General features: G+C 38.6%; 1 protein-coding gene across 3 annotated transcripts in view; it reads left to right on the forward strand.

Moving 5' to 3' along the window:
- Window positions 1-7,126: 7,126 nt before the first annotated feature.
- Window positions 7,127-26,844, forward strand: part of CCAR1 (cell division cycle and apoptosis regulator 1) — a 53,103-nt gene continuing 33,385 nt past the window's right edge. For 2 of the 3 annotated variants that reach the window (XM_029245280.1, XM_029245281.1), the window contains exons 1-6: window positions 7,157-7,320; window positions 8,392-8,517; window positions 19,660-19,832; window positions 20,246-20,290; window positions 22,631-22,663; window positions 25,115-25,308. In XM_029245280.1, the coding sequence (XP_029101113.1) occupies window positions 8,445-8,517; window positions 19,660-19,832; window positions 20,246-20,290; window positions 22,631-22,663; window positions 25,115-25,308 (518 nt within the window). In that variant the 5' untranslated portion in view covers window positions 7,157-7,320; window positions 8,392-8,444. Of the gene's footprint in view, window positions 7,321-8,391; window positions 8,518-19,659; window positions 19,833-20,245; window positions 20,291-22,630; window positions 22,664-25,114; window positions 25,309-26,844 lie in introns of all 3 variants that reach the window. The other variant, XM_029245278.1, reaches the window with a different exon arrangement.

A 26,844-nucleotide genomic window follows, 5' to 3' on the forward strand; every position in this document is an offset into this window, starting at 1 on the left:
GAACTATCTGAGAGATTGCCTCCTGGGCTTGAATTCCTCAGGAAGTCCTCTGAATAAAACACAATTCTCAACTTAAAAAAAGATGCCATCCACGGCTCTGGAATACAGTTTGGAAAGAATCAGTATGTCCTTTATCAGAAGTGGAATTTGTGTATTTCCTTAAAATGTTTTGAGAACATAGGAATCTTTGCTTTTCTCTAGTGTATAAAATAAGAGTGTAAGTTCCTCTGTTAATTTTGGAGATGGTGGAGCTCGCTTTTATGCAGGACATCACTTTTTTTGTCCACAATGAACTCTACAAACTTTAATTCTCTGCATTCCAGGACCTGAATGACTTTGTTTCAATGCCAGTTTCTTCTGGGCACCCAATCGAATACCATTGTTTGCTTCAAAGGGCATGTGTTTTGTTCCTTCAAGTAATCCAAATGTATTTCTAATTTTGCCACTCCTCATTTTCCCTTCTTCTGTAAGGGCACCAAAATGTGTTTCTCTTTGGCTAGTATGCAATGTTTAATATTTCTAGCTTTAAAAGTCTAACACTAATCTTTTCTTTGTTGGTTGTGCTCCTTTCCCATCCTTACTGTGATGTCCGTGACCCTGCCTGGGTCATAAATTTTCTTCTAGTTCGTTCAGCCATAGATGTCCCTTAAATTAAAGCAAAACTTAGTCTAAGGTAGAAATGTTATACATTAGTCGATTTAACCCATTTATGTGTGGGTGCAACTTTGGAAACCCTGGGTTAACAGTATAAACCTAGTTTTCCTAAAAAGAAAAAAGAAAAAAATTTCCTAGCAGCTGTTATGAAAGGCATTCTCTCTTGTCTCATTTATCAGGAAAAAAATCTCGCAACTGTCAGAAACATTTTCATTTTTGGAGAAACTATATTGCAAAGTAAATTGGTTTCTTCTCCATTTGGCTAGGCATAAACTTATCATCTTTGACTAGAAACTCTGCTTGTTATTATTTTTCTTTACTCATTTTACTGAAGCTACAATGTCACTAAGTGTACTTTCATTCGTTTTACAGTTTTTAATCCTCTTTAATTTTCTTTAAATTAAAACTCTATTGCTTCCACCCTCTCTGTTCTGTCTCCATCCCCCATGTCCCCTACACAAACACACAGGGTTCATTTTAAGGATAGCAGTGATCTAGCTCAGGTTGTCTTTTCCTGTCTTTTAAAATTGTTTCACCAATCCTTTTTGGAATAATACCAAAAAGAATTAAAAGCTTTTATTCAGCCCTTTCAGTTAGAGGCAAATTCAGTTTTTAGGAACCCCAGGTTAGCATCAAGTGTTCCCCTTACCTATCCCAGCAATGTTTGACCCTCAACTTTATTAGTGTTTGAGTGTTTTACAAAAAGTTGTGTAAGAAGTTACATATTCTAGCACTCTGTTTGGCTCTGCTATTTCTGTGTAACGCATCATACTAATTATCAATTGTCTGACTGGTGACTTTGAATCATCGGGTGTGACCTATAGCAGTGGTCCCCAACCTTTTTATCACCAGAGGCCGGCTTCATGGAAGATAATTTTTCCACGGGGGGTGGGGTGGGAGGGGATGGCTCAGGCGGTAATGCGAGCGACGGGTGTGATGGGGGAGCCGCAGATGAAGCTTTGATCGCTTGCCCGCTACTCACCTCCTGCTGTGCGGCCCTGGGGTTGGGGACCCCTGATGTATAGAATAGAAAGTTGTTTTTTTTGTTTTTGGGGGTGTTTTTTTTTTTTTTTGCGTGTTTTCCTCCTTATCTCCCAGCTCAATTTTGTGGATGGTTTCTATTTTCTAATGTAAATTTACCCCTTTGGAATTTGGTTGTTGGCAATAATAGGAACTGTTTTTTGATCTGGGCGAGACAGTTTAAAAAGTGGACAGAAAGGAATCCGAACAGTTCTTATAGAAATCAGTCATCAGAAGCTCTTTTGAGTGCACTAGGGGGAAGTTAAGGGACAGAAAAGAGGGAGAATTTTGTTGCTTTAAGCAGCCCGCAGGTTCACGTACCAGCTCAAAAGCAAGTTGTAATGTTTCTACCCCCCACTCCATACCAGTTTCTTCTGAAAAATAGCAGCTCAAAATGAGGAACCCTTTTGAAAGCAAATATGGAAGTAAGAAGAATTATAATCCTTGTACTTTATAATGTTTTAGGCTATCAAACTGCTTTCCTATGAGCTGCTTTTTTCTCCCCAACACTGACGGTTGGACAGAGAACAATGTTCCCATCTTACAGGTGAGGAAGCTGCAGATTGGCAAGAATAGCAAATGGCTTGATTCAAATCACACAGCAAGTCAACCCATGTGAAACTAAAACAGGTAATATCTGCAGGCTGCTGAACACATTTCTGTGCCATAAACTATGACTTAGTGTTGAGTGGAAATTTTGTCAGACCTAATCTAAGAATAATACAAAATCTACTTATTGTAGAGAAAATATGCTTCTGAGGTATTTTTGTCTCCACTATTTATTTTAGCCAGCTATTTTCTTATTCATACGTTGGAAGGTCTACCCAAATTCCTAGGACTTCTGCATTAGGGCTTAGATTAATGACGTTTTATTTTTTCCCCTAAAAAAATTTTTTTTCTTTGTTGTTTAAAGAATGTCCCTGTACTACTGAAACAAAGGGAAACCTCCTAAATAATATTTTTAAAGACCAAGGTCAGCAATTCATAATCGAAGTTTACTGTTTTTGTAAATTGAAATGCGATTTTCTTGAAGGGAATGTGCTGGGTAAACTGATTATTTTGGTTCCCAGGCACTCATGGTAAAAATGTAAACTTTTTGGCATCTCTAAGAGATAGCTCTGCCTCCCACTTATTTGAAATTGTTTTGTTTTTTGTTCCACTTTTCCAGCCACATCAAATCTCTGGGTCAAAGATTAAACATACCTTGGCCCAGAGAGTTAAGAAAAATAATGAGATGTATTAGTAAAGTTTTTAGTAAGCTCTTTATAAATATAAAGAGGTAGGAAAGTTGGCCTATTTCATCAGTAGATTATGAGTTACTAACAAAAAACATAGGCCAGACTGCCCTAAATAGTCAAATAACATTTTTGGTGATTCAGTTCAGTAACTGCCTAGCCTCACTAATGCCTTTTTGTGACATTATAAAATAAATAGCTGATGACATAGGACTTTACAAAAAGAGCTCTTAAAAAAACACAAAGATATATGGCCTTTAAAAAAAAAAACTTTTATGAGATAACATTGTGATAGGTGCTTTGAGAGAAATATTTTTCCAGAATGGTTTTGTGGTTAAAAATAAAGGGCAGCTTTTGCATTGTTACGTATGGGTGGATGGTCCTCTTTGGGTTACTAAGAAATCACGAAGTGTTCCCTAAAGAGAAGGTCGAAAAACTACTCAGCAGAAAGAAAAGCATTGATTTCTGGTTTCTTCATTTTCTCTTATGATACGTGGTGACCTACCAAATAGATTCACATGCATATCAATATCCCGTTTTGAAGGAGAAGACATTATATTCATCATTAGCGGGAGTAAAATATTCAGATTCTTCACCATGGTGAAGTAGAGTACTACTAAATTCCCAATAGAGAATTATCAATTTCACAAAATAATATTCCTGTCTCTAGCTGACTTTTTCTCTCTTTGGGGTGTATTTACTATTTATTTTGTACCTTTGGTTTTTCCCTTTGGAGGATTTTACCTATTGCCGTCCTACTGTATTAAATATTCCATACATTGAAATAGGTTAGTAAGGAAAAGATTTCCAAACCCCACATATATCTGTTTTTGGTTCTTAACATAAGGGGGAAACAGTTTAAAGAGAAAGCACTTCAACATGTAGAAGGGAAAGAGATAATCTTAATTATGATGATTTCTATTCAGGATCAATATGTAGTGCTCTGCATACAAGGGAACACTTACTAGCAGTACTTGAAGACTTGTGAGTTGGAATTGCATGTTACTTGAAAGACCTAATTAAGCTAAATTTTGGTGCACAGCAGTTGTACATGATTTCATGTTTATGTAGCAAAATGCTTTGAAATGTACTAGTTTTGAAACATACATGTAAGATAGTTGTGAAAAGTGTCTATTATATTTTCCTGTGTGTCTCATTTATTTAGAGCATAAAGTTTTTTTTGATTGTTCTAACTGAATAAGGCTAAATGAATACTGTAATTGAAATTATATTTTAAATTTTGCCATGAGTTTTTAAAAAAACTATTGCAAATTGTATCATTCCTGATTACACAGAAATTTGTGGGTCGTTTTAAATAAATTTTATACTTCTATTTTGCACCTGGTGGTCTAATTTTTCTTTCCTCTTCAAAATCATATTTTTAAAATTTAATATCCAATAAAATTTTTAACTACAAAGGACTATAAGATTTAATATTTGGAGATGACCAAATGTATGGATTGGGTTCAACACAAAATCAAGATGGCTACACTTATGGAATCCTTATTATGAGGCAGAAGCCTTGCATTTTATGTAAGCTATTTATCCCCACAGTGATGCTATTAAGTAAGGACTCTTATCAGCCCCACTTTACAGATCAATTCAGGAGCTTAAAGTGGTTAAGCTCACACTCCTAGTTTTTAGCAAAGCTGTTAATCAACTTGGCTCTAGATTGACTCATGCCCTCCCTTGGATGTATCATTAGTTTAATAAAACTTAATCCTGAACACAGTATGCTAACAGTATTTTAAAGTTGACATCCTAAAGTATTTATTGAAACCTGAAATGAAAAAATATACTGACAATAGGTGTCTAGTGATATTCCAGCAAATATCACAGAAAAATAAGTTACTTTAAATTCATCTAGTTTGAAACCTACTTCTCTGTAGCATCCTGGTAGTCCTCTTCTTCCTTCTACTGATGGGAACAACTCCATTCCCCTCCACCTCCCCTTCCCCACCTCCTCCCCAGGTTCAGCTGGGCAGCTAGAGACTACATTTTCCACATTCTTCCTGACTGGTTGAAAGGGTGACATGTGAGATGCTGAACATACAAACAGACCTGGGCAACACCCTAGGGGATGAAAGAATAAACAGCTCAACTAATATCCTTTATCTATATCTTATTTCCCCCACCAGGGACTAGGGACCAGGGATTGAACCCAGGCAGTGAAAGCACTAAGTCCTAACCACTGGACTGCCGGGAAATTCCTGCCTTTATCTTTTAGATGCTCTTTAGACAACAGCTTGAGTAATATTTTATTTTTAAAAAAATATTTATTGGGGCTTCCCTGGTGGCACAGTGGTTAAGAATCTGCCTGCCAGTGCAAGGGACACGGGTTCGAGCCTTGGCCTGGGAAGATCCCACATGCCGCGGAGCAACTAAGCCTGTGCACCACAACTGTTGAGCCTGCGCTCTAGAGCCCGCAGGCCACAACTACTGAGCCAGTGTGCCACAACTACTGAAGCCTGTGCACCTGGAGAACAAGCTCCCAAACAGGAGAAGCCACGACAATGAGAAGCCTGCGCACCGCAATGAAGAGTAGCCTCTGCTCACTGCAACTAGAGAAAGCCCACACACAGCAGCAAAGACGCAACACAGCCAAAAACAAAAAGTAAATAAATAAATAAATAAATAAATAAAATATATTTATTGAGACTTCCCTGGTGGTACAGTGGTTAAGACTCCGCACTCCCAATGCAGGGGGCCCAGATTCCACCCCTGGTCAGGGAACTAGATCCCACATGCATGCTGCAACTAAGGAGCCTGCGTGCCACAATTAAGGAGCCCACCTGCTGTAACTAAGACCCAGATGCAACCAAATAAATATTTTAAAATTTTATTTATTTGTCTGCTCAGGGTCTTAGTTGCGACATGTACGATCTGTGTTGCCATGTGTGGGATCTTTAGTTTCAGTATGTGAACTCTTAGTTGCAGCATGTGGGATCTAGTTCCCTGACCAGGGACAAAACCTGGGCCAAGTCCCATGAGTGACGTTTTAAAACAGTAATCTTTTAAAAACAGATCTTGGGGGGAATTCCCTGGCGATCCAGTGGTTACAACTCTACGCTTCCACTGGCAGGGCCAGTTCGATCCCTCATCTGGGAACTAAGATTCCACAGACTGTGGTGTGGCCAGGAAAAAAAAAGAGATGTGAGAAATTGAACTCTGAAATACGTAATACATGTTGAAAGAAATTTTAAAAGACCTAAATAAATGGAAAGATACTCCATATTCATAGAATGGATACTTTATGTTGTTAACCCTGGGAATGTAAACTGGTGTAGTCACTGTGAAAACAGGTTCGCAGTTCCTCAAAAAGTTCAGTATAGAATTTACCAAGTAACCCAGAATTCCACTCCTAGGTATAAACCTAAGAGAATTGAAAACAGGAGTTCAAACAAATACTTGTATGTGAATGTTCATAGCAGCATTATTCATAATAGCCCCAAAGTGGAGACAATCCAAAAGATCAACTGACAAATGGATAAATAAAATGTGGTATTATCCATTAAAGATAATTATTTTAGCTATAAAATCGAATGAAGTACTGATGCCTGCTACAACTTGAATCTTGGACACAATATAGTAAATTACAAAAGCTAGCCACGAAAGGCCGTATGTTGTATGATTCTATTAATATGAAATGTCTAGGACAGGTAAATCCATACAGAGAAAGCCGATTAGTGGCTGCCTGGGGCTGGAGGGAGCAGGGATTAAGCAGTGACTGTTTAATGGGTAGGGGTTTGTCTCAAGGGAGGAGGCGATGGTGGTTGCTTTTCGTATTTAGATACTAAAAGCCCCTGAATTGTACAACAGAAAATACTTAGAGCAGTCAATTATACGTTAAAAGAATTTCATCTCAATTTTTAAAAAAAGTTAGCAGATGCCACTGGATATATCCATTCTCCCAAATACTTGTACAAAAAAAAGCGAAAAAACACAAAATGGCGGAAGCCTTATCGGATCACGTGACTGCCGATTCCTTTCCTTCCCACACTCAGGGAAGCCTTTTCCTTTGAGCTTGCGCAGAGACACAGGCTCATTATTATGCGAGGCCAAGGTAACCCTTCTTAGGCGCGCTCTAGTTCTAGCTGCGTAGTATGAGGGGTGAGCGCCTTGAAGTCTCGCTGGTAAGCGCGCACGTAGAACGCAGGCCCGTAAGCGCCGTTCCTCGGAGAGATGGGGAGGAGGGGAGAGGCGCGGAGGAAAAGGGGGAAGTTGGCGCATGCGCGTAAGGCTGACGGGTTTGAAATGGCTTCGGTGTTAACCGGGACCGGGTTCAGGTGAAGGTCTGGTCCTCGCGGTTGGAGCGGCCGGCGGCTGAGCCGGGGTTCTTAACGTCCAGTCGGATCCGCGGAAGGGCTGGGAGCGACCGATTTGGTAGCACGGCGTCCGTAGGCCGGCGACGGTGGGCCTCTCGTGGGACTGGGACGGGAGGGACACGGTCCCTTTTGTGCGGGTCGGAGCAGGCCCCGCGCGGCCGGCCCCTCCCCCACCGCCTCGCTTTTTTCCGGCGGCCCCTCGGGTGTCCCCGGCGACCATCAGCCTCATCCTCGGCCTGGCGGCCTCGAAGGGACTGCTGACCGCCGTCCCTAGCTCTCGAGCCGCTGAGGCTTTAGCCTCCTGGGCTGCGGTCCGGGACGTCGGGACCGCTCACGGCGGCACGGCTTTTGGGGGGTGGAGGCCTTCTCCGCCCCGCCGGGGGCTTAAGGGGATCAGGGCTCTCGGTATCCCCCTCTTGGCGTTCGCCTTGGCTCGTGGGACGGAGGATTCCGCCTCCCCTGGTCTGCGGCCCGCGAGGAGCTAGGGCTGGAGGAAGATGGATGGCAGAGCTCTGGCCTCTCCGAGGAGTGGGGGGAAAGGGAGTGCGAGGGCTGAGATCTTCGCCTCTTCTGGCTTGATTTTGGGTGGAGGGGTCTTCGCGATGGTTCTTTAAGGGGCAACCATTATTTCAACTGTCTTTCCCCTCGAGGGAGGGGAGAGAAAAGGAGCCCCCCAGTTCCTTCCCTGCTCTAGAAAGTAAGGAGATGTTCGTTATTTAAATGATATTCTTGAATCCCCTTATTCGGTGTCTCGTCCCAGCTTCCGTTATTGATTTCTCCACTTTCAGCCCCCAGCTCATTGCCAAAAGAAACACGCAGGCTATATTTCTTTTGAACGTAAGGCTGTGTACTTTTTATTGTTAAGAATTGGATAGAAAACAACAGATGGTATTCTCTTTAAATGTGACAGTTTGTAGTCGCAGAAGGAAGTGCCTTTCTTGTAAGTCTACCCCAAATGTCATATATTGAAATTGGGTACTTTTGGTGAACTACTTGATGTGAAATGTTTTTCCTGCATATCGGACGTTCATATGCCCCTTGTTATTTATACTTGGCCTACAAAGATGTCCTTGACAAATTGAACATTTCTTTAAAATAATACTTTTGTGATATTTGTAGTTTGGTTGAACTTTAACCTGTGGATCATTTCTTAATAGATCGCTGCTATAGAAGACAAACAAGTGAAGGTTTTCTCCCTCCCCCTTTTATCATGGCTCAGTTTGGAGGACAGAAGAATCCGCCATGGGCTACTCAGTTTACAGCCACTGCGGTATCTCAGCCAGGTCAGTCGTCTTCTGAACACATGTACTGTAGATGTATGTCGGGTTGGAGATAAAACTATGTGAATTAGGCTATGCATAATATTGTAAAAAAGTTTGCAAATGCTGTATGTTTTAAGCTTATCTGTGAAGCTTCTTTTAAAAATTCATGGACCAACTAGCAAAAATCTGTTTTACACAGCAGTTTGGACAGTTATATATAGTTTTTCAAACATTAAATTGATTAATTGGTTTAATTATGTTAGAGGTTCCTCATTTGTCATGTTAAGGTGTCAGTATTCATAAGTTATACTTAAAAATAAATGTATTAATCCATACTTTATAAAAACTATACATGACTGGTTTTCAGTTATTTGAATTTAAAGTAGAAACACCAGCTCTAAAGAATTTATCAAGCAAAGGAAAATGATAAATAGATGTAAAAGGAGCAAATGAATATTTACGTTTTCAAAATAAAGTCAACAAAAAGTCATTTTCAAAATAAAGTAACAAAATATGTCGTTGAAAGTGTTTGTTTCAATATTTCTTCCCATTGCTCTTAGGAAGACTTTTTTTTTTTTTTTTATACTGTTTCTTGACTTATGGTTTGAAAATTAAAGCAAGTTTCCTAAGGAGTTTACAGAATGAAATTTTGGGTTTCTTTGAGTACCCAGAAAAGTTTCACCTTATTCTGTTAATTTGAATATATTTTTATTTATGACATACCTGGTACTAGTTCTTTGCTGCATTTTACTTAAAATTTTGTTATTTGAGGTCAGTTGCAGAGACAATGTGATCGTCTAACTTCGGTGTTCTAAATATGATGGACATGATTATCTTGTTATATAGGTGACCTTTCTCTTTTTCTATTAATTAATTAATTAATTAATTTTGGGCTGCGGTGGGTCTTCGTTGCTGTGCACAGGCTTTCTCTAGTTGCGGCGAGCAGGGGCTACTCTTTGTTGTGGTGTGCGGGCTTCTCATTGCGGTGGCTTCTCTTGTTGTGGGGCACAGGCTCTAGGCGCGCGGGCTTCAGTAGTTGGAGCTCGCGGGCTCTGGAGTGCAGGCTCAGTAGATGTGGCGCACGGGCTTATTTGCTCCGCAGCATGTGGGATCTTCCTAGACCAGGGCTCAATCCAGTGTCCCCTGCATCGGCAGGTGGATTCTTAACCACTGTGCCACGAGGGAAGTCCTGGTGACCTTTCTCTTTAAGGAAATGGATACATTAGGGTTGTTATTTTAATTACTCTTGATTTGAGGGGTTAAATGATCAACAGTTACTTCTGCAGACAACTGAAAATAATATAAAATAATAGTTAAAGATTATGTTTATTCAGATCCAAATATTTCTCCTCTGTGTTAAATAGTGGGGAACCTGATAATGACTTAGTTTTTTTAATAAATTTATTTATTTATTAATTTATTTATTTTTTGGCTGCGTTGGGTCTTCGTTGCTGTGCGTGGACTTTCTCTAGTTGCGTCGAGCGGGGGCTACTCTTCCTTGCGGTGTGTGGGCTTCTCATTGCGGTGGCTTCTCTTGTTGCGGAGCACGGCCTCTAGGCGCGCAGGCTTCAGTAGTTGCAGCACGTGGCTCGGTAGTTGTGGCTCGTGGGCTCTAGAGCGCACGGTCAGTAGTTGTGGCACACGGGCTTAGTTGCTCCACGGCATATGGGATCTTCCCAGGCCAGGGCTCGAACCCATGTCTCCTGCATTGGCAGGAGGACTCTTAACCACTGCACCACCAGGGAAGTCCCAATGACTTAGTTTTGTTGAAACAGGAATTATTAGCAGCTACTTTGTGTCCAGAAACAAGTGCTGTGTACTGGTATTTTGGTAAACTAAGCATGTTTACCTGTTTTTTCCTACATATAATTTGTTTTAATTTCGTACCAGTATTGTTCCAGTAGAATAGCTGTTATGGTGGAATTCTATTGTCTGTAGCTCTTAACATTTGTATTATAATTACTTAAATGTATACTATACTGTTTGTTTTCATTTTAAAACTTCTATTTTTTTTAATAAGTTTATTTATTTATTTTTGGCTGAGTTGGGTCCTTGTTGCTGCGCATGGGCTTTCTCTAGTTGCAGCAAGCGGGGTTTCTTCTTCGTTGTGGTGCGTGGGCTTCTCGTTGCCATGGCTTCTCTTGTTGCGGAGCACGGGCTCTAGGCAGACGGGCTTAGTTGTTCCGCGGCATGTGGGATCTTCCCGGACCAGGGCTCGAACCTGTGTCCCCTGCATTGGCAGGCGGATTCTTAACTGCTGCACCACCAGGGAAGCCCAACAGTTTCTATTTGTGCTGTAGGAAATTATTTATGGATTTTCTGGGACCTGTCATTAATCACAGTTTTTCAAAATCTGATATATATTGTTTTTTTTTAATAAAATCTGATATTTTATTGATACATTATGACTTCAGTAACTAGGCAAGTGTTTTGTTAGCATCTGTGCTTAGTTTTCTTACAAAAATCCTGGAGTAGTTTCTAAGTGGAATTCTAGTGACAATGTTTTTATTAAAATATTTAATTTTTAGGTGCTATATTTTGAGCTGTTTCCTGAAAGCCTGATACAATATTTTCTAGCCTTCATTTTCAAGTCTTTGTGACTAATCATTATCTTATTAGAGTTGATTCTCAGAGCCAAACTAATTTCTATCAAAGTTGAATTTTTTTCAACCCTAAGGCAATTAGAATTTTGTTTACACCTTAAAAACCTTATAGTTTTATTTACACCTCATTTCAATGGAGAACATTTTAGCCTAAGTATATAATGCCTTAAGTTTTCTCCTGGCAGCTTCAACTACAATTTGAGAAAAAATTTCAGCAAAGAGCATTAAAAGGACTTAATCTGGGTAATAGTATAGCTACCTGTTTTATTCTAGTTAAAAAAAAAAAAAAAAAAAAATATATATATATATATGCATGCCAGATATATTAGTATCAGAGGTCAATGTCATAAATCAAATAATCACGCAACAGAAAAAGGTTAACTGAATAATTCAGTTCAAATGAAATATTTTGATCTTTGTGGCTATGTATCTGACTCATTTTCTCCTGAAAGCAATATAAAAAATTACTACTGTTTCCTTTTTGTATATAACTTAAGGTGGTTTTGTTCAGTTAATGGCTTTGCTATTCCATTTTCTAGCAAGGTTATCTTGCATTTGTACTAACTCTGAAAATTCTCAGCTAACAGTGATTTGAAAATTTCAGTGCATTCACACAGGTGACGTATTTAAAATAAGATTAAAAACTTCAGTAAAAGCATGCACACTAGCACTTTATTGCTGAAATCTGTCGTAAAGTCCAAGATCAGTATTTGAATTGTTTCTGATTAATTTTAATGCTGAGTCTGTTCAATTAAGGAGTTAGTAATTTCTACATGTCTGTCATTTAATTTTCTTTTCCTTTATTTCCCGTATTCAAACATATATCAAACCTTGACTTTTTCCCCCCTTGAAAATGCCTCAAATATATTCCTCTATTTTACATTTAGGCCCTTTGCACTTTACATGTAGATAACTGCATCAGCTTTCTCTTGCTTGCAGATCTTATGCCAAAGTCTCTCACCTAACTTTCAGGCCCTTCCATACGTTTCCCAAAGCTTTATATCCTAATCTGTGATGCTTACCGTAAATCATTCACTTAAGTCAGGATGCTCTTTTCCCCATGTATCACTTAGTCATACTCTATATTTATTATTCTCTATTAAGTTCTCACTGCTTTTATTTGCTTTCCTCTTTTACTGGATATGTTGCTTATTATTTCTCCCCCAGCTCCAGTCAGATATGATATTCCTAAAGCATAATTTCTATCTAAATTACTGAACTTTCCGAAGCTGAATGGGCCCTGAACTAGATTCTGTCTCAGTTCTTTTTTCTAACAGATGAAGAATTTGAGGCCCAGAAAAGTGAAGAAATTTGTTTATCAACAGAAGGTCACAGAAGAGTCCAATGTTAGGACCTCAAAATAGTGGTTATTGTTTCTTCCATTACTCTGTTCTTTTATTCATCCTCAAAAATATCTTCAAGGACTTTTAGAATACAGTCCAGATTCCTTGAGATGGTATTCAGGATCTTCTGTATTTCCAGCCTCATTTCTCATATCTCCTACACTGAAATACTTCTTTTTAAATATTTACCCTCTTTTCTATCTCCTAGCTGAAGTGCTGTATTACATATTCAATGACAGTCATAATTGGGACCAGAGCTTTAAGGTTTGAAAGCTTAACAATTTTCTGTCGTGTAAAGGGACATTGAGAGAGAGAGCTGGCAAATCACTGACTGAATCTTTAAATATCCCTTAGATTAATTATAGTGACTTAGGAGTATCTTCAGTATATTTGACTCAAAATATTTGCATGTGTATATGTACATAATTGCAACAGTATTAAAATGTTTGGGTGGATTTAGCCAATTCAGACCTATTTTCTCACCCATTTCTTTGACCATTTGTAAGATGACTACATTCTGGCTATAGACCAAAAAATGAACTAGTTCCGGAGTTAAGATCATAGTGCTATGTGGTACTTTAACACAGGTGACTGAGGCTAATACAATTGTTTTAAATGTGACTTCATTTAAAATTGTTTTATATGAATTTTATTTTATTTTATTAGTTTATTTATTTTGGCTGTGCCATGCGACTTAAGGGATCTTAGTTCCCTGACCAGGGATCGAACTCGGACCCATGGCAATGAAAGCACCCAGCACTAACCTGGACTGCCAGGGAATTCCCTATACAAATTTTTTTTTTTAATTAAAAATTTTTATTTATTTTTGGCTGTGCCATGCAGCATGTGGGATCTTAGTTCCCTGACCAGGGATGGAACCTGCACCCCCTGCATTGGAAGCATGGAGTCTTGACCCCTGGACTGCCAGGGAAGTCTCCCCTGTACAAATTTTAAAGGTCACACTTCATTTAAAGTTATTACAAAATATTGGTTATATTTCCTGTGCTGTACTATATGTCCTTGTTAGCTTATCTTACACTCAGTAGTTTGTACCTCCCGCTCCCCCACCCCAATCTTACCCATCCCTGCCTTCTCCCCGCTGGTAACCACTAGTTTGTTCTCTGTATCTGTGAACCTGCTTTTTTGTTATAATCACTGGTTTGTTGTATTCTTTAGATTTCACATATAAGTGATATCGTATAGTATTTGTCTTTCTTCTGTCTGACTTACTTCACTTAGCATAATGCCTTCCAAGTCCATCCATATTGCTGCATATGGCAAGATTTCATTCTTTTTTATGGCTGAGTAGTATTCTGTTGTATATGTATACCCCATATCTTCTTTATCCATTCATTTGTTGATGAACACTAAAGATGCTTCCATAAAATATGACTTCATTTTTTCTACCTCTTTAATCTGGCCCACTGGTTGTCTTTTAAAACCCCTATCTCTTGAGTCAGAAGTTCAAATTGTTAAACTGCAAGATTCATGATCCTTTTCAAACAAATAATAGCTGATGTACTATGTATACTTATATTCGTTATGTCTTGATAGAGCTGGATATTTCCAACTCATTTGGTAGAAAAAGAAGATTGCAGGAATTCCCTGGCTGTCCAGTGGTTAGGATGCGGCGCTTTGCCCACTTTCATTGCCGGGGCCCAGGTTTGATCCCTGGTAAGGGAACTAAGATCCTGCAAGCCAGCATGGCCAAAAAGATTGCTATTGGTGTGGGCTTAACTCTTGTTAAACACTACTACTGCTATGTAACAAGAAACTGTCTCCAAAACATTGTTCTAAGAGTAAAAAAAAAAAAAATGCACAGAAATCTGTTAAGGTTAAGCCTCATTGTTAATACATATTTTCTCCCTTATCCTCTGAGCTTGCCTTATTTGTGCTCTCATCCAGTGAGAGCTGCATCAACATACCAAACTACACACCAGTGAGTGCCCGTCTCTCTATCCTTAGTTGAGTGTGCAACTCATGTTTATGCATTTGTGGCTTCTCTTGCACTATGTGTTTTATGATCTGGGAAATAATTTTGTTCTATTATAGCTGAAAATGGAAGTAACCTTGAAAGTTGGAATATTAACTTTGGGTGATACAAAACTCGTTGAAAGAAATGGAGTTGAAAACTAGGTAGATATCTGAGGCATTCAAGGATGGAAGAAATCATGACATTACAAATAGTGTCTTTAACTTCCTGGGAGGGTTGACCAACATACTTGAGTAGTAGCTACAAGAGACTATGGCCAGGATCACTAGTCATCACTTCCATGGAACTTCAAGAGAGTGGAAGAGCTGTTGTCTGCCAGGCTATTAATCTTTATAGAGACTCCCATATAACACTGACTTATTTAAGGCTTTGCCTCTTCTTTATAGAACAGTTCTCTCCACTAAGTAGAATTTTCTGTGATGATGAATATATTCTGTGTCTTCATTATCTAATATGGTAGCCACTAGCCACATGTAGCTCTTGAGCCCTTGAAATGTGGTTAATGTGACTGAGGGACTGAATTTCTAATTTTATTTACTTTTCACTAATTTAAATTGAAATAACCATATATGGCTGGTGGCTAGTGTATTGAACAATGTGGTTAGTATAGAAGATTACAACATTTAGAATATGTTATATTTAAAATACTATTTTGTGCCTTAATTTTTTTTAATATGCCCATGACTTATTTATTTTACAACTGGAAGTTTGTACCTTTGACTCCCTTAATTTCTTATTCTTAATGCCTTAATTTCTAATTCTTAAAAAGTAATGAGTATTTCCAGTTATTTGGGTACATTATGGGCTTAGAATAGTACCTCAAAAGCAATAGCAATGCCTTGACCAGTGAGTTGTCTGATTGTAAGAAAGTTATCTGTGTATGAGGGCATCAAAAGTTTTGAATTTCTATGAAATCTAATCTTTAAAGATCACTTTTTAGGAAGGATGTTGAGTTGAAGATGACACTTAGGAGACTTGTTCACTTGATTTAAAACTTGGGTTTATACGTGTTTTAGTAAATCCACAAGTTATAAAGAGAATCCCCCACGTCTTTATGTTGTTTTTCTTTCCATACAGTGTAAGATTGCTTTTGAACATATATTGATATATGGAAATTTCGAAGGATAAAGCATTGCTTGACGAGTGCCTTAAAAAAATTTTGCAAAAGATGAAAAAAATGAAGTTTCTCGGATTAGCTTGAGGGTTTTTTGTTTTTTTATTATTTTATTTGTTTTTATTTTTTATTTATTTATGTAAATTTATTTATTTATTTTTGGCTGCATTGGGTCTTCGTCGCTGTGTGCGGGCTTTCTCTGGTTGCGGCGAGCAGGGGTTACTCTTCGTTGCGGTGCTTGGGCTTCTCATTGCGGTGCCTTCTCTTCTTGCAGAGCACAGGCTCTAGGTGTGTGGGCTCAGTAGTTGCAGCACGCAGGCTCTAGAGAACAGGCTCAGTAGTTGTGGCGCACGGGCTTAGTTGCTCTGTGGCATGTGGGATCTTCCCAGACCGGGGCGCGAACCGTGTCCCCTGCATTGGCAGGCGATTCTTTTTTTTTTTTTTTTTTTTTTTTTGCTGTACTCGGGCCTCTCACTGTTGTGGCCTCTCCCGTTGTGGAGCACAGGCTCCAGACGCACAGGCTCAGCGGCCATGGCTCACGGGTCCAGCCACTTCGCGGCACGTGGGATCTTCCCGGACCGGGGCACGAACCCGTGTGCCCTGCATTGGCAGGCGGACTCTCAACCACTGCGCCACCAGGGAAGCCCGGCAGGCGATTCTTAACCATTGTGCCACCAGGGAAGTCCCAGAGATTTTTTGTTTTTTTAGCCTAAGTCTGCTTCTAAGTAGTTTTTTTTTTGATTGAAGTATAGCTGATTTACAGTGTTGTGTTAGTTTCAAGTGTACAGCAAAGTGATTCAGTTATGCATATGTGTGTATATATATATATATGAGGTTTTGAATTTTATTATTTCAGAAGGATCACCCATCTTAGTAAAGATGGATAATACATCTTAGGTATAAGGGTAATAAGGATTTTTAAATTTGTGAGTTTGATAAGATCAAGGGACAACAGATGGGACAGGTTTCTCTTATGTGTTTTAATGGTGTGTTCACTGGTATTCAGTATGTCATAACTACTAGTATGTCATAAAATGAAAGCTTCAGTCATATGAAACTGATTTTACATTTTAGAAAATAATATATTTTACATTTGTCCTTAAAGCTTTAAGGAAACTTACCCCTTAGATTTACTTATTAACCTCTGGTAGCCTTTGGTCATTTAGGGCTCGTTTCATAGGTTTGTCTGTGGAAGTATTGTTACATAGTTATAAGTATATCTGTTTCAGATGGGCCATGAGGCCTTCAACAATCATATTGAATCAGGTACAGATAAATGAACAGACTGTTCCAATCTGGGTAATTGGAAAAAAATCTCCAACTGATAAGTGTTAGGCCACTTATGGAGAGAGAAAGATTAAGTCAGAGATTCATACCTTTGTACTTTGTAAGTATAGAATTATCTTACAGAATATTGATTATAGAAATTCACAAGAAGAGTGGAGAATGCTATGAACAGGTTTTTCAAGGATACCTTCTTAGATAGCCACAAAAAAGAGGAGCATTAATAAATTTTAATGAAATGTACTTTATTGAGGTTAAAATCGCAAAGGTAAATGATTTTAAAGAGAGCTACATTATACAGACATATAAAAGCCACAACCACATGCACAGTGATTTCACAAAATTTGAATTAACTAGCTAGTAGTGCGCAGCAACTACTACAATGTCAATTTCCTTCCCATAAAGTTCTCCTACCAATCAGTCTGCTTTGTAGTTTCTAATTCATCACATTGACTGTCAGCAGTGGAAAAGAGATTGTGGATATCAGCTATCATCCCACTTACTAAATGCTGTGTAGGAAAAAAAGAGCTCTTTCTATTAGCCCTGAGCCCTTCTGTGGCAGCTGTCAGTACTTTCCGGTGTTCTGGAAATTGGTACCAGCAGATCTGAGGTCAGAGCTCAGGTGGGTGAAGGAGATGCATGCGGGTATGGTACTTGAATCACAAGATGTTACTTTTGTCAAGTGCAGAACATCCCAATCTAAGAATTTTAAATACTAATAATTTTTCCTAGGTTCTTTCCCTGTCTTGTGTTTACAAGAGAATTTTGCTTTTGTTGTCCTAAAACAGTGGTTCTTAACCTTTTTTGGGTCCGTTATCCTTTTGAAAATCTGATGAAAGCTTTGGACTTTCTTGTCTGTAATTTTACACACAGTTTCAGAAGGTTAACAGGAACTACTGGTTAGAACCTGTGCCCTAGTTTCATTACCTTTATCTCCATTCTCACTGCAGTTAACTTCATTTTGAATTTACGTTGGTGTTAAGTCATTTCTCATTTCTTTCTATTTAAATTAACTTTGTTAGTCTTGGTTTCTCCTTTCTGCCCATCTGTGGCGTCTGACTTACCTTAAAAACAAGAGAGATCTAGAAAAATGATACAGATGAACTTATTTGCAAAGCAGAAATAGAGACACAGAGGTAGAGAACAGACATATTGGGGCAGGGGGATTGGGATGAATTGGGATATTGGGATTGACGTATATGTACTACTATGTATAAAATAGGTAACTAATGAGAACCTAGTGTAGCTCAGGGAACTCTACTCAGTGCTCTGTGGTGACCTAAATGGGAAGGAAATCCAAAAAAGAGGGGATATATGTATACGTATAGCTGATTCACTTTGCTGTGCAACAGAAACTAACACAACATTGTAAAGCAGCTGTACTCCAATAAAAATTTAAGAAACAAAAACAGGGCTTCCCTGGTGGCTCAGTGGTTGAGAGTCCGCCTGCCGATGCAGGGGACATGGGTTCGTGCCCCGGTCCGGGAAGATCCCACATGCTGCGGAGCGGCTGGGCCCGTGAGCCATGGCCACTGAGCCTGCGCGTCCTGAGCCTGTGCTCCACAATGGGAGAGACCACAGCAGTGAGAGGCCTGCGTACCGCAAAAAAAAAAAGGGAATAAGAGATTAATGTTGTAAGGGTCTAGAATTGTGTATTCAGGACATTCAGTAGGTTTTTTTCCCCACCTTAGATTCTTTTTTTTTTTTCCTCAACCTTTTTTAATTTTTAAAAACCAGTGTTTTAGCAGGGGATAATTTGTAATTTATATTAATTCCAAACATGATTTCTGGGATTTGTTTGTTTGTTTTTGCCTAAGTTTGTTGTTGGTTTGTTTTACCTTTGAGTAGAATTAACCTGGACTCTTAAACAACTGATCGATGATGAACCTCACACTTCTAAAGATTTTCTGGTAGATTCTAGACTATGTGCTTTGGTTAATTCATTAATGATTTCTGTTCTTTTCCTGTAAGGCACAATCTTGTTCTTTCTGTAGGGTTATTAACTTAGTAGCTATAGAGCAGCATTTTTTTTAGTTATTCTCAGATATAAGCAAGATGCTTTGGAAAATGGAGTGTTACATGAGCAAATATTGTTTTTATGGCGACCTCTTTGAGATTCACAATGCTTAGTGGCATATTAAAGGTTCTGAGGATTCCTGCAGTAAAAATATGTGCTTATTAATTCACTGTTTTCTAAACTTTTTAAACCTTGAACCCCTTTTTCCCAAACTTTAATGTCCCAGGAAGCTAGTCATTACTCTAGGAGATACAGTTTGGGGAAGTGCAGTGCTAGACTGCTGTTTAGTGCTTTGTGTTTTTAAACTGTTCCTATTGTCTGTTTCCTAGTTTTACAGTTCTTTAATAGAGTAGAAGTACATGAAAATTCTCTCCAGTAGGATGTTTTAAGGGTGGATCACTTCCAGCAACGCTGTCCTTAATGTATGATTCTAATCTGCTTGAAGATAATACATTCTAGATTAGTAAAATAAGATGGTTTATTTTCTGCTTTTCTTACTAAAAATATTTCTCAAGGGTACTTTAGCCACTTGGTCTAGGTAAGGTTGGTTGGGTTCATTCTGTAGTTTAATTTATAGATTAATGTTTTCTTATATCTGTCATGACTTGAGCATATATTTAATATAAAGCCATTGGAATCTGAGGTGGGGCATGAATCATTTAAATTCAACAAGCATTAGTAAAATTTTTCTTTAGGTTTTTACTAAGCAGTGACAGACTGTAATTCATTACTAAGCACTCATTGAAAATTCCTGGACAGGATCCAAATAATCTTGATTTTTTTTCCCCCTCTTTCTAATCTCATTTTAGCTGCATTGGGTGTTCAGCAGCCATCACTCCTTGGAGCATCTCCTACCATTTACACACAGCAAACTGCATTGGCAGCAGCAGGCCTTACTACACAAACCCCAGCAAACTATCAGTTAACTCAAACTGCAGCATTGCAGCAACAAGCTGCAGCTGCAGCAGCAGCATTGCAACAGGTGAATCTTTAATGGGTTTTAATATGTGACATGCAGAACTTTCAAATCTGAGTAGCTAGGGTAGGTACCTTCACATTTTAAAGAATGAATAGTTGTGGGGTTCTATTATGCTTATTGTTTTATTCTGGTGATAAAAATTCTTTATGCCCAGGACATACAGAGAGATGTAGTTGCATAGTCAAAATTCTTAAGTTCTTGTATCTTAATTATTTGAATAAAATTCCATTCTTGATGAATCCCAAAGTATAAGTAATCATTATTTTGTTTATTTTAGATGAAGTGTAGATGTTCCAGAAAATTTCTTTTTGGTTTAATTCTGGTTATGTATTTGAATGTATATATATATGTATATGGCTTTTTGAGAATGACTAAAACTAATGTCCATATTTTTCTTTTAAAAATCTTTTTTCCAGCAATATTCACAACCTCAGCAGGCCTTGTATAGTGTGCAACAACAGGTTAGTTTATATTTTCCATGTTAAAAACTGATTTTTAAAAAGTCATTTGTTCCAACTGAATTTTTGTAGATTTTATTTCCCATCAGTAGCCTTAATGTGTGATTTGAATTCTTTTGGGGTGGAGGAAATGTGGTGGGTAAAACGGAATGTCTCCAAGGGAGAGGAGGACAGGAGAGAGGTCCTGAAGACTCAAATCCTCATCTAGTAGCCAGTCCTTGTCACATGTTTCTAAGAAAGCATGCAGAAGAATCTGGAAAGAATCACTCTATTAATGAGTCTTTGGCCCAGTACTCTTATTTGAAACCTCTAGCCCTCCTGTGCTGTACTGGACCACATGTGAAAATGAAAAGCTCCTTTTTCCCATTTGAAGCTAAACCGTAGACAGACCTTTGGCTTTCAGCCTGTATTTATTTAAAACAATGGAACCCTGCCTTTTTTTCCCCGAATGAAATTGTGTATTGAAACCTAATATATAAAATATAAAAATAGTGTTGAAAATGGGAGGAAGCCTCCCCTTGTAGTTCTCACCCCTATTCCCAAGGCACATTTGAACAATTTGAAAACTCCTTACTTAGACTAAAAGTTTCTTTGGCTCCTTTTCCCTAAGCTTATACTCTAATCATATTCTTCAAGGGTTATTATATCTGGGATGGTAGAAAGAGGTAACAAAGTGAACCCAAGGAGAAGCATATCAAGCAAAGAAGAGTTTGACTTGCTCAAATCTAGATGGGTTCCAGTCTAAGCACCCATTCTAGGTTTTCCAGGGTTAAGAGGTAGTCTTTGTCCCTTCTCAGTGCCATTAAGGAAGCTTCAGGAAAGTATAGCAGTCAGGAGAGGAAAAGGGGATACAAGAGACAAGGACCAAAAACTTGGATCCAGAGACCACTGTGGAGAAACAAAAGGCTTCTTAATCCATTAACACTTGTCCCTAGATCCATGCCCCAATTTCATCCTTGCCTGTTAGGTTTCAGAAGCATTTCATTTGCCCTGAAGATTATAGTATCCCACTAATAATTGCTTTAAACTTCTAAAAAATTGATAAGAGATTGGGGTCCAAGTTGGCTATCTTGTTTTCAGATACCCTTAGACTTATTTTAGTACTGTTAGGAAATACATTATTAAAGCCTGTGTTTTATTTTGAACCACATGAAAATGGCAATACTCAAATGTTCTTGCCCTAAAAACATGCCATTATTCATCCATTCTTAACTTACAGAAAAATGGAAATTTGATAGATTTAACCTTTAGTACATGTCGACCTAGGTAAACAGTGTTTTGAATTAGAATGTCATATAGATTGTTTTCTCCTAGCTTATTTTTAAGTCTGACAAAGATTTATTGGGAAGCTTATTAGTCATAGTAAATAAGAAGTCATGAACAGAAGAACTGTGATCTTCAGATTCTGCCATTGGGCTTAAAACACTAGTTAGAAGCTAATAAGCATTAAGGATGTCTCAAGGGAAATCTTACCTAAGTCCAAATCTTACCCTGACCAGGATATCCACAAACACAGAAATGATGCCCATGTTCTCCTCAGACTGCTTACCTGGGCAGTAGGAAAAAAGACCTTTTCCTCAAGCTATTAAGCATCATCAGGAGATTCCTGCTCTTCTAGCTGTAACCATGGGACACTAGTGCATGATAGACAACTCCAAGCTGGGCAGCTTGAAAAGAATGCTGAAGGATGACAGGGAGCAAGCAGGGATAAGTATTTCTTTGGAGACCCTCCTGATGGTTAATACAGACACAGTCCTGAGGCTTCAGAAAGTTTACTTCTGTTCCAGAGTTTTAAAATTTCCCCCTTCCCACCAATTCCTTTTGCTTTCTGGTAATGTTATACTTTGCTATTGCCAGAGAAACTATGTCAGGGTGTATGGTCCTTTATGGTCCCCATACCTTTGGCAAGTCTGACTGTAAGGACTGCTTCTCATATTAGGGGGATATATATGAATTGGACAGCGAGTAATATTTTAGATACAGGTAGCTTACGGATGATATTGAACCATTTCTATAGCATGGTAATTAATATGGGGCAGAAGTAGAAATTTACCCCTCTAGGGACTTGTGGGGTTTTTTGGTGGGTGTTATTCCTCTGAAATAACAAAAAAAAAAATTCTTTATCATTATTGAATGAGTTAGTTATATTTAAGGTCTGCAGTTGTTAAAAATAGTTGTAGGAAACCTTATACCTAATGACCTCTGTTACTTTTCACATATTTCTTAATTAGAAATAAAGTACTTATTTAATAGGAATTTTTCCTTTTGTAAAACATCTGTGAAACAGCAGTTCTGATTGATTCTTTTATCTTTACTGCTTTTGTTTGTTTTTCCTGTTTTTAGTTGCAGCAACCTCAGCAGACCCTGTTAACACAGGTTAGTTTGGCATTACTTTATTTCTTATGAATATCTGAATGAAAAGTAGACCAAAGTTTTATTCCTATTCTAGGTTTTCTTTCAGGGTTTTTTTTTTTTTTTTTAATTAATTTATTTATTTATCTGGCTGTGCCGGGTCTTAGTTGCGGCATGCCACGTGCGGAATCTTCGTTGTGACATGAGGGATCTTTACTTGCGGCATGCGGTCTCTTAGTTGTGGCATATGGGATCTAGTTTCCTAACCAGAGATCGAACCCTGGGCCCCCTTCATTGGGAGTGCGGAGTCTTAACCACTGGACCACCAGGGAACTCCCTCTCTCAGGGTTTAAAGATGAATATTTGTTGGATTCATGTAATAGTTTTAGCAATATAATGTTAAAGATGGAAAACATGTTTTTGTTTTTTCTTTTATGCTGTTTGATTGCTGTTCCTGCTGTGATCTAGTTTGAATAAATATGAGATCTTATTTTAAATTTAATACTGATTTTGGCTTTTACATTTTCTTTGTAGCTAGTATTTTTAAGAATGTTTTTGTACATGTTATATCTTTTTTACTTTGACCTTAGGAGGTGCATTATCAGCTTGATTTTTCAGCAACATTAAAAAGTTTGTCAACTTTCGATATGTAATGCTACTTTAGGCTTTGTGGACCACTTACAGTCTATGTTGCATATTTTTTTTTCTTTTTAAACAATTCTTTAAAAGTGTAAAAACTGGGAATTCCCTGGTACTCCAGTGGTTAGGACTCTGTGCTTTCACTGCCAAGGGCCTGGGTTCGATCCCTGGTCGGGGGACTAAGATCCTGCAAGCCACACGCCGCAACCTAAAAAGAAAAAAAAAAAGTGTAAAAACGACCCTTGGCTTGTAAGTTTGTGTAAAGATCATAAGCTGTGGGCTGGATTTGGCCCGTGGGTTGTGGTTCACTGACCCTTGGTGTATGCAACTGTTAAAAAGAAAGCAGAACTTCTAATAATAACTGGAGACAGTGATTGCCCCATGGATAGGGAACTAGGTAGCTAAGGAACAGGAATAGGTGATAAAGCTTTTTACTGTATAACCTTTTGTACCTTTATAGTCTTGAACCTGTTAGTTACTTTAAAAAAATAAAGTATACTTCAGTTGAGAAATAAACCTCACTTTGTATTTATTAAAGAACTAAAATTGGGACTTTGCTGGTGGTCCAGTGGTTAAGACTCTGTGCTTCCACTGCAAGGGGTGTGAGTTTGATCCCTGGTCAGGGAGCTAAGATCCCACATGCTGCACAACCAAAAAAAAAAAAGAACTAAAATTGATGAACACCTACGTCCTATTTTCAATCTCCAATAGTAGGATTTTCAGACTGAATAGAAAAGCTGTAAAAGTTAGTCTTTGCTTAGAATAACACTTCCCAAAGTGTGCCCATAAAGCATTAGTGTCTTGTCTTACTATGTTAAAGAAACTTTGTGAGAAAATTTTGTGGCTACAGTTTAAGAAATGCTGAGTTCCTTTAATATATATATAGGACTTAACTTTTCTTTTTAATTGTAGAACTTAGAGACTTGCTTTATTGGGCAGGTGTAAAACGAATTATGGAATTCATTTGAGTTGAAGAATCAGATGATCCTTTCTTTTTAATGGTTTTATTTCTGTTTACATACAGAAGTTTTAATCAGTAATATGTTGTTATTCATGTTTGATGGTGTCAGAAAAGACCAATGAAAGTGTTAGCTTTCCTCCCAGTTTGAGATATAATTGACATATAACATTGTATTAGTTAGTATAAGGTGTACAGCATGATTTAATAATACGTATATATTGTGAGATGATTTCCACAGTCAGTTTCGTTAACGTGCATCACCTCATGTAAGTGAATTTCTTTTTTCTTCTGATGAGAACTTTCAAGATCTACTCTCTTAGCAAGTTTCAAATGTAGGATGCAGTATTGTTAACTGTAATCACCATCCTGTACGTTACATCCCCACTGGAAGTTTGTACTTTTCAAACACCTTCACCCATTTCCCCCACCACACCCCCTCCTCTGGCAGCCACCAATCTGTTTTCTGTTTTTATGAAGCCTTTGTTTTTTTTAGGATCCACATATAAGTGAGATCATATATATATTTGTCTTTCTCTGACTTATTTCACTTATCTAGGACTTTCCTGAGTCTTTGTTATGCCATTATGGATTTTGAATTTCTAAGAGGGGGCTAGAGTATGCGGTGTTTTTTTAACTCATTGCACTGTGGTGACTTTTTCCTGAAACGTCCTATGGAAACTTTCATCTGAGGGAACTTAATCATGAAATCGATCAAAAATAACATAATTTTTCAGACTTGATTTTCATCTTCAAGGTGTACGTATGTGTTTTCTAACTTCAAATTGTTTTTAGCATTTTGAGCTATTTTTAACTAGTTTTAAGTTCTAGACTGCTTCATATCATTACCTTAATTTGGTGTTGATTTTGTTTTATAGCCGGCTGTCGGACTGCCTACAAGCCTTAGCTTGTCAACTCCTCAACCAGCAGCTCAGATAACTGTATCATATCCAACACCAAGGTCTAGTCAGCAACAGACACAACCTCAGAAACAGCGTGTTTTTACAGGGGTGGTTACAAAACTACACGATACATTTGGATTTGTGGATGAAGATGTATTCTTTCAGCTTAGGTAAACTTCATTAGGTGTTGACAAATGCCTTCTTGTATTTAGCATTAAGTATATTGATAAGACACCTACTTAACTGTGGCATGGAATTATGGTTTAGCTCTAATTTTCTGCTTTAATCATTCAACCTGTACCTGTGACATTTTTTTTTAATTAATTAATTTAGGCTGCATTGGGTCTTCGTTGCTGCACATGGGCTTTCTCTAGTTGTGGCGAGCAGGGGGCTACTCTTCGTTGTGGTGCATGGGCTTCTCATTGTGGTGGCTTCTCTTGGTGTGGAGCACAGGCTCTAGGCACACGGGCTCAGTAGTTGTGGCTCGCGGGCTCTAGAGCGCAGGCTCAGTAGCTGTGGCGCACGGGCTTAGTTGCTCCGTGGCATGTGGGATCTTCCCAGACCAGGGCTCGAACCCATGTCCCCTGCACTGGCAGGCGGATTCTTAACCACTGTGCGAGCAGGGAAAGTCCCCTGTGACATTTTTTGATGGAGAATGTGACTGAAGATATCTTTTTATTATTGAACAAAGTAGTCATCATGAATTCTTTATAAATGTTTTGTAGGAGTGAGTTTACATTTCTAGCTGTTCATGAGCAGACTTACAGTGAGATTAAAAATTGAAGGGGTTGGGCTTCCCTGGTGGTGCAGTGGCTGGGGGTCCGCCTGCCGGTTGAGGGGACGCAGGTTCGTGCCCCGGTCTGGGAGGATCCCGCATGCCGTGGAGCAGCTGGGCCCGTGGGCCGTGGCCGCTGGGCCTGTGCGTCCTGAGCCTGTGCTTCGCAACGGGAGAGGCCACAACAGTGAGAGGCCCGCGTACCGCAAAAAAAAAAAAAAAAAAAATTGCAATAGTCATACGCCTTTTAAAATTTAATCTTTTGTTTGACATATCTAATGACATGTATGTAAAATATTTTAGTTGAAAACATGATAGGATTAAATGACTTGGGCTTCCCTGGTGGCGCAGCGGTTAAGAATCCACCTGCCAATGCAGGGGACACGGGTTCGAGCCCTGGTCCGGGAAGATCCCACGTGCTGTGGAGCAACTAAGCCCATGCACCACAACTACTGAGCCTGTGCTCTACAGCCCACAGTCCACAAATACTGAGCCCATGTGCCACAGCTACTGAAGCCTGCGCACCTAGAGCCTGTGCTCTGCAATAAGAGAAGCCACAACAGTGAGAAGCCCGCACACCGCAACTAGAGAAAGCCCACGCCCAGCAACGAAAACCCAACGCAGCCAAAAATAAAATTAATTAATTAAATTTATTTTAAAAAACAGAATAAATGACTAATTAATGGATTTGAAATAGTATTTTGTTAGTGTTGTGGTGGTTGCAGGAAATATATATTTCCTTAGGTATTTCAAATGTATTTCCAATTAGCTTCCTTAGAAATACTTTGTTTGGGAAATTAAGTTTAATTACTATATAAGCTTTTTCTGTACAAGTGGGTCTCCTGTTTTCCATCTTTTCTGCATTTCTCTCTTTCCAAAGCCCAAGGGAAATCTTACTCTTGGGTTATAAAAGAAAGTGCTTTAGAGGGAG

This window comes from Monodon monoceros, unplaced genomic scaffold (genome assembly GCF_005190385.1).
Source record: "Monodon monoceros isolate NGI ecotype Baffin Bay Population unplaced genomic scaffold, NGI_Narwhal_1 Super_Scaffold_4, whole genome shotgun sequence".
Lineage (NCBI taxonomy): Eukaryota > Metazoa > Chordata > Mammalia > Artiodactyla > Monodontidae > Monodon > Monodon monoceros.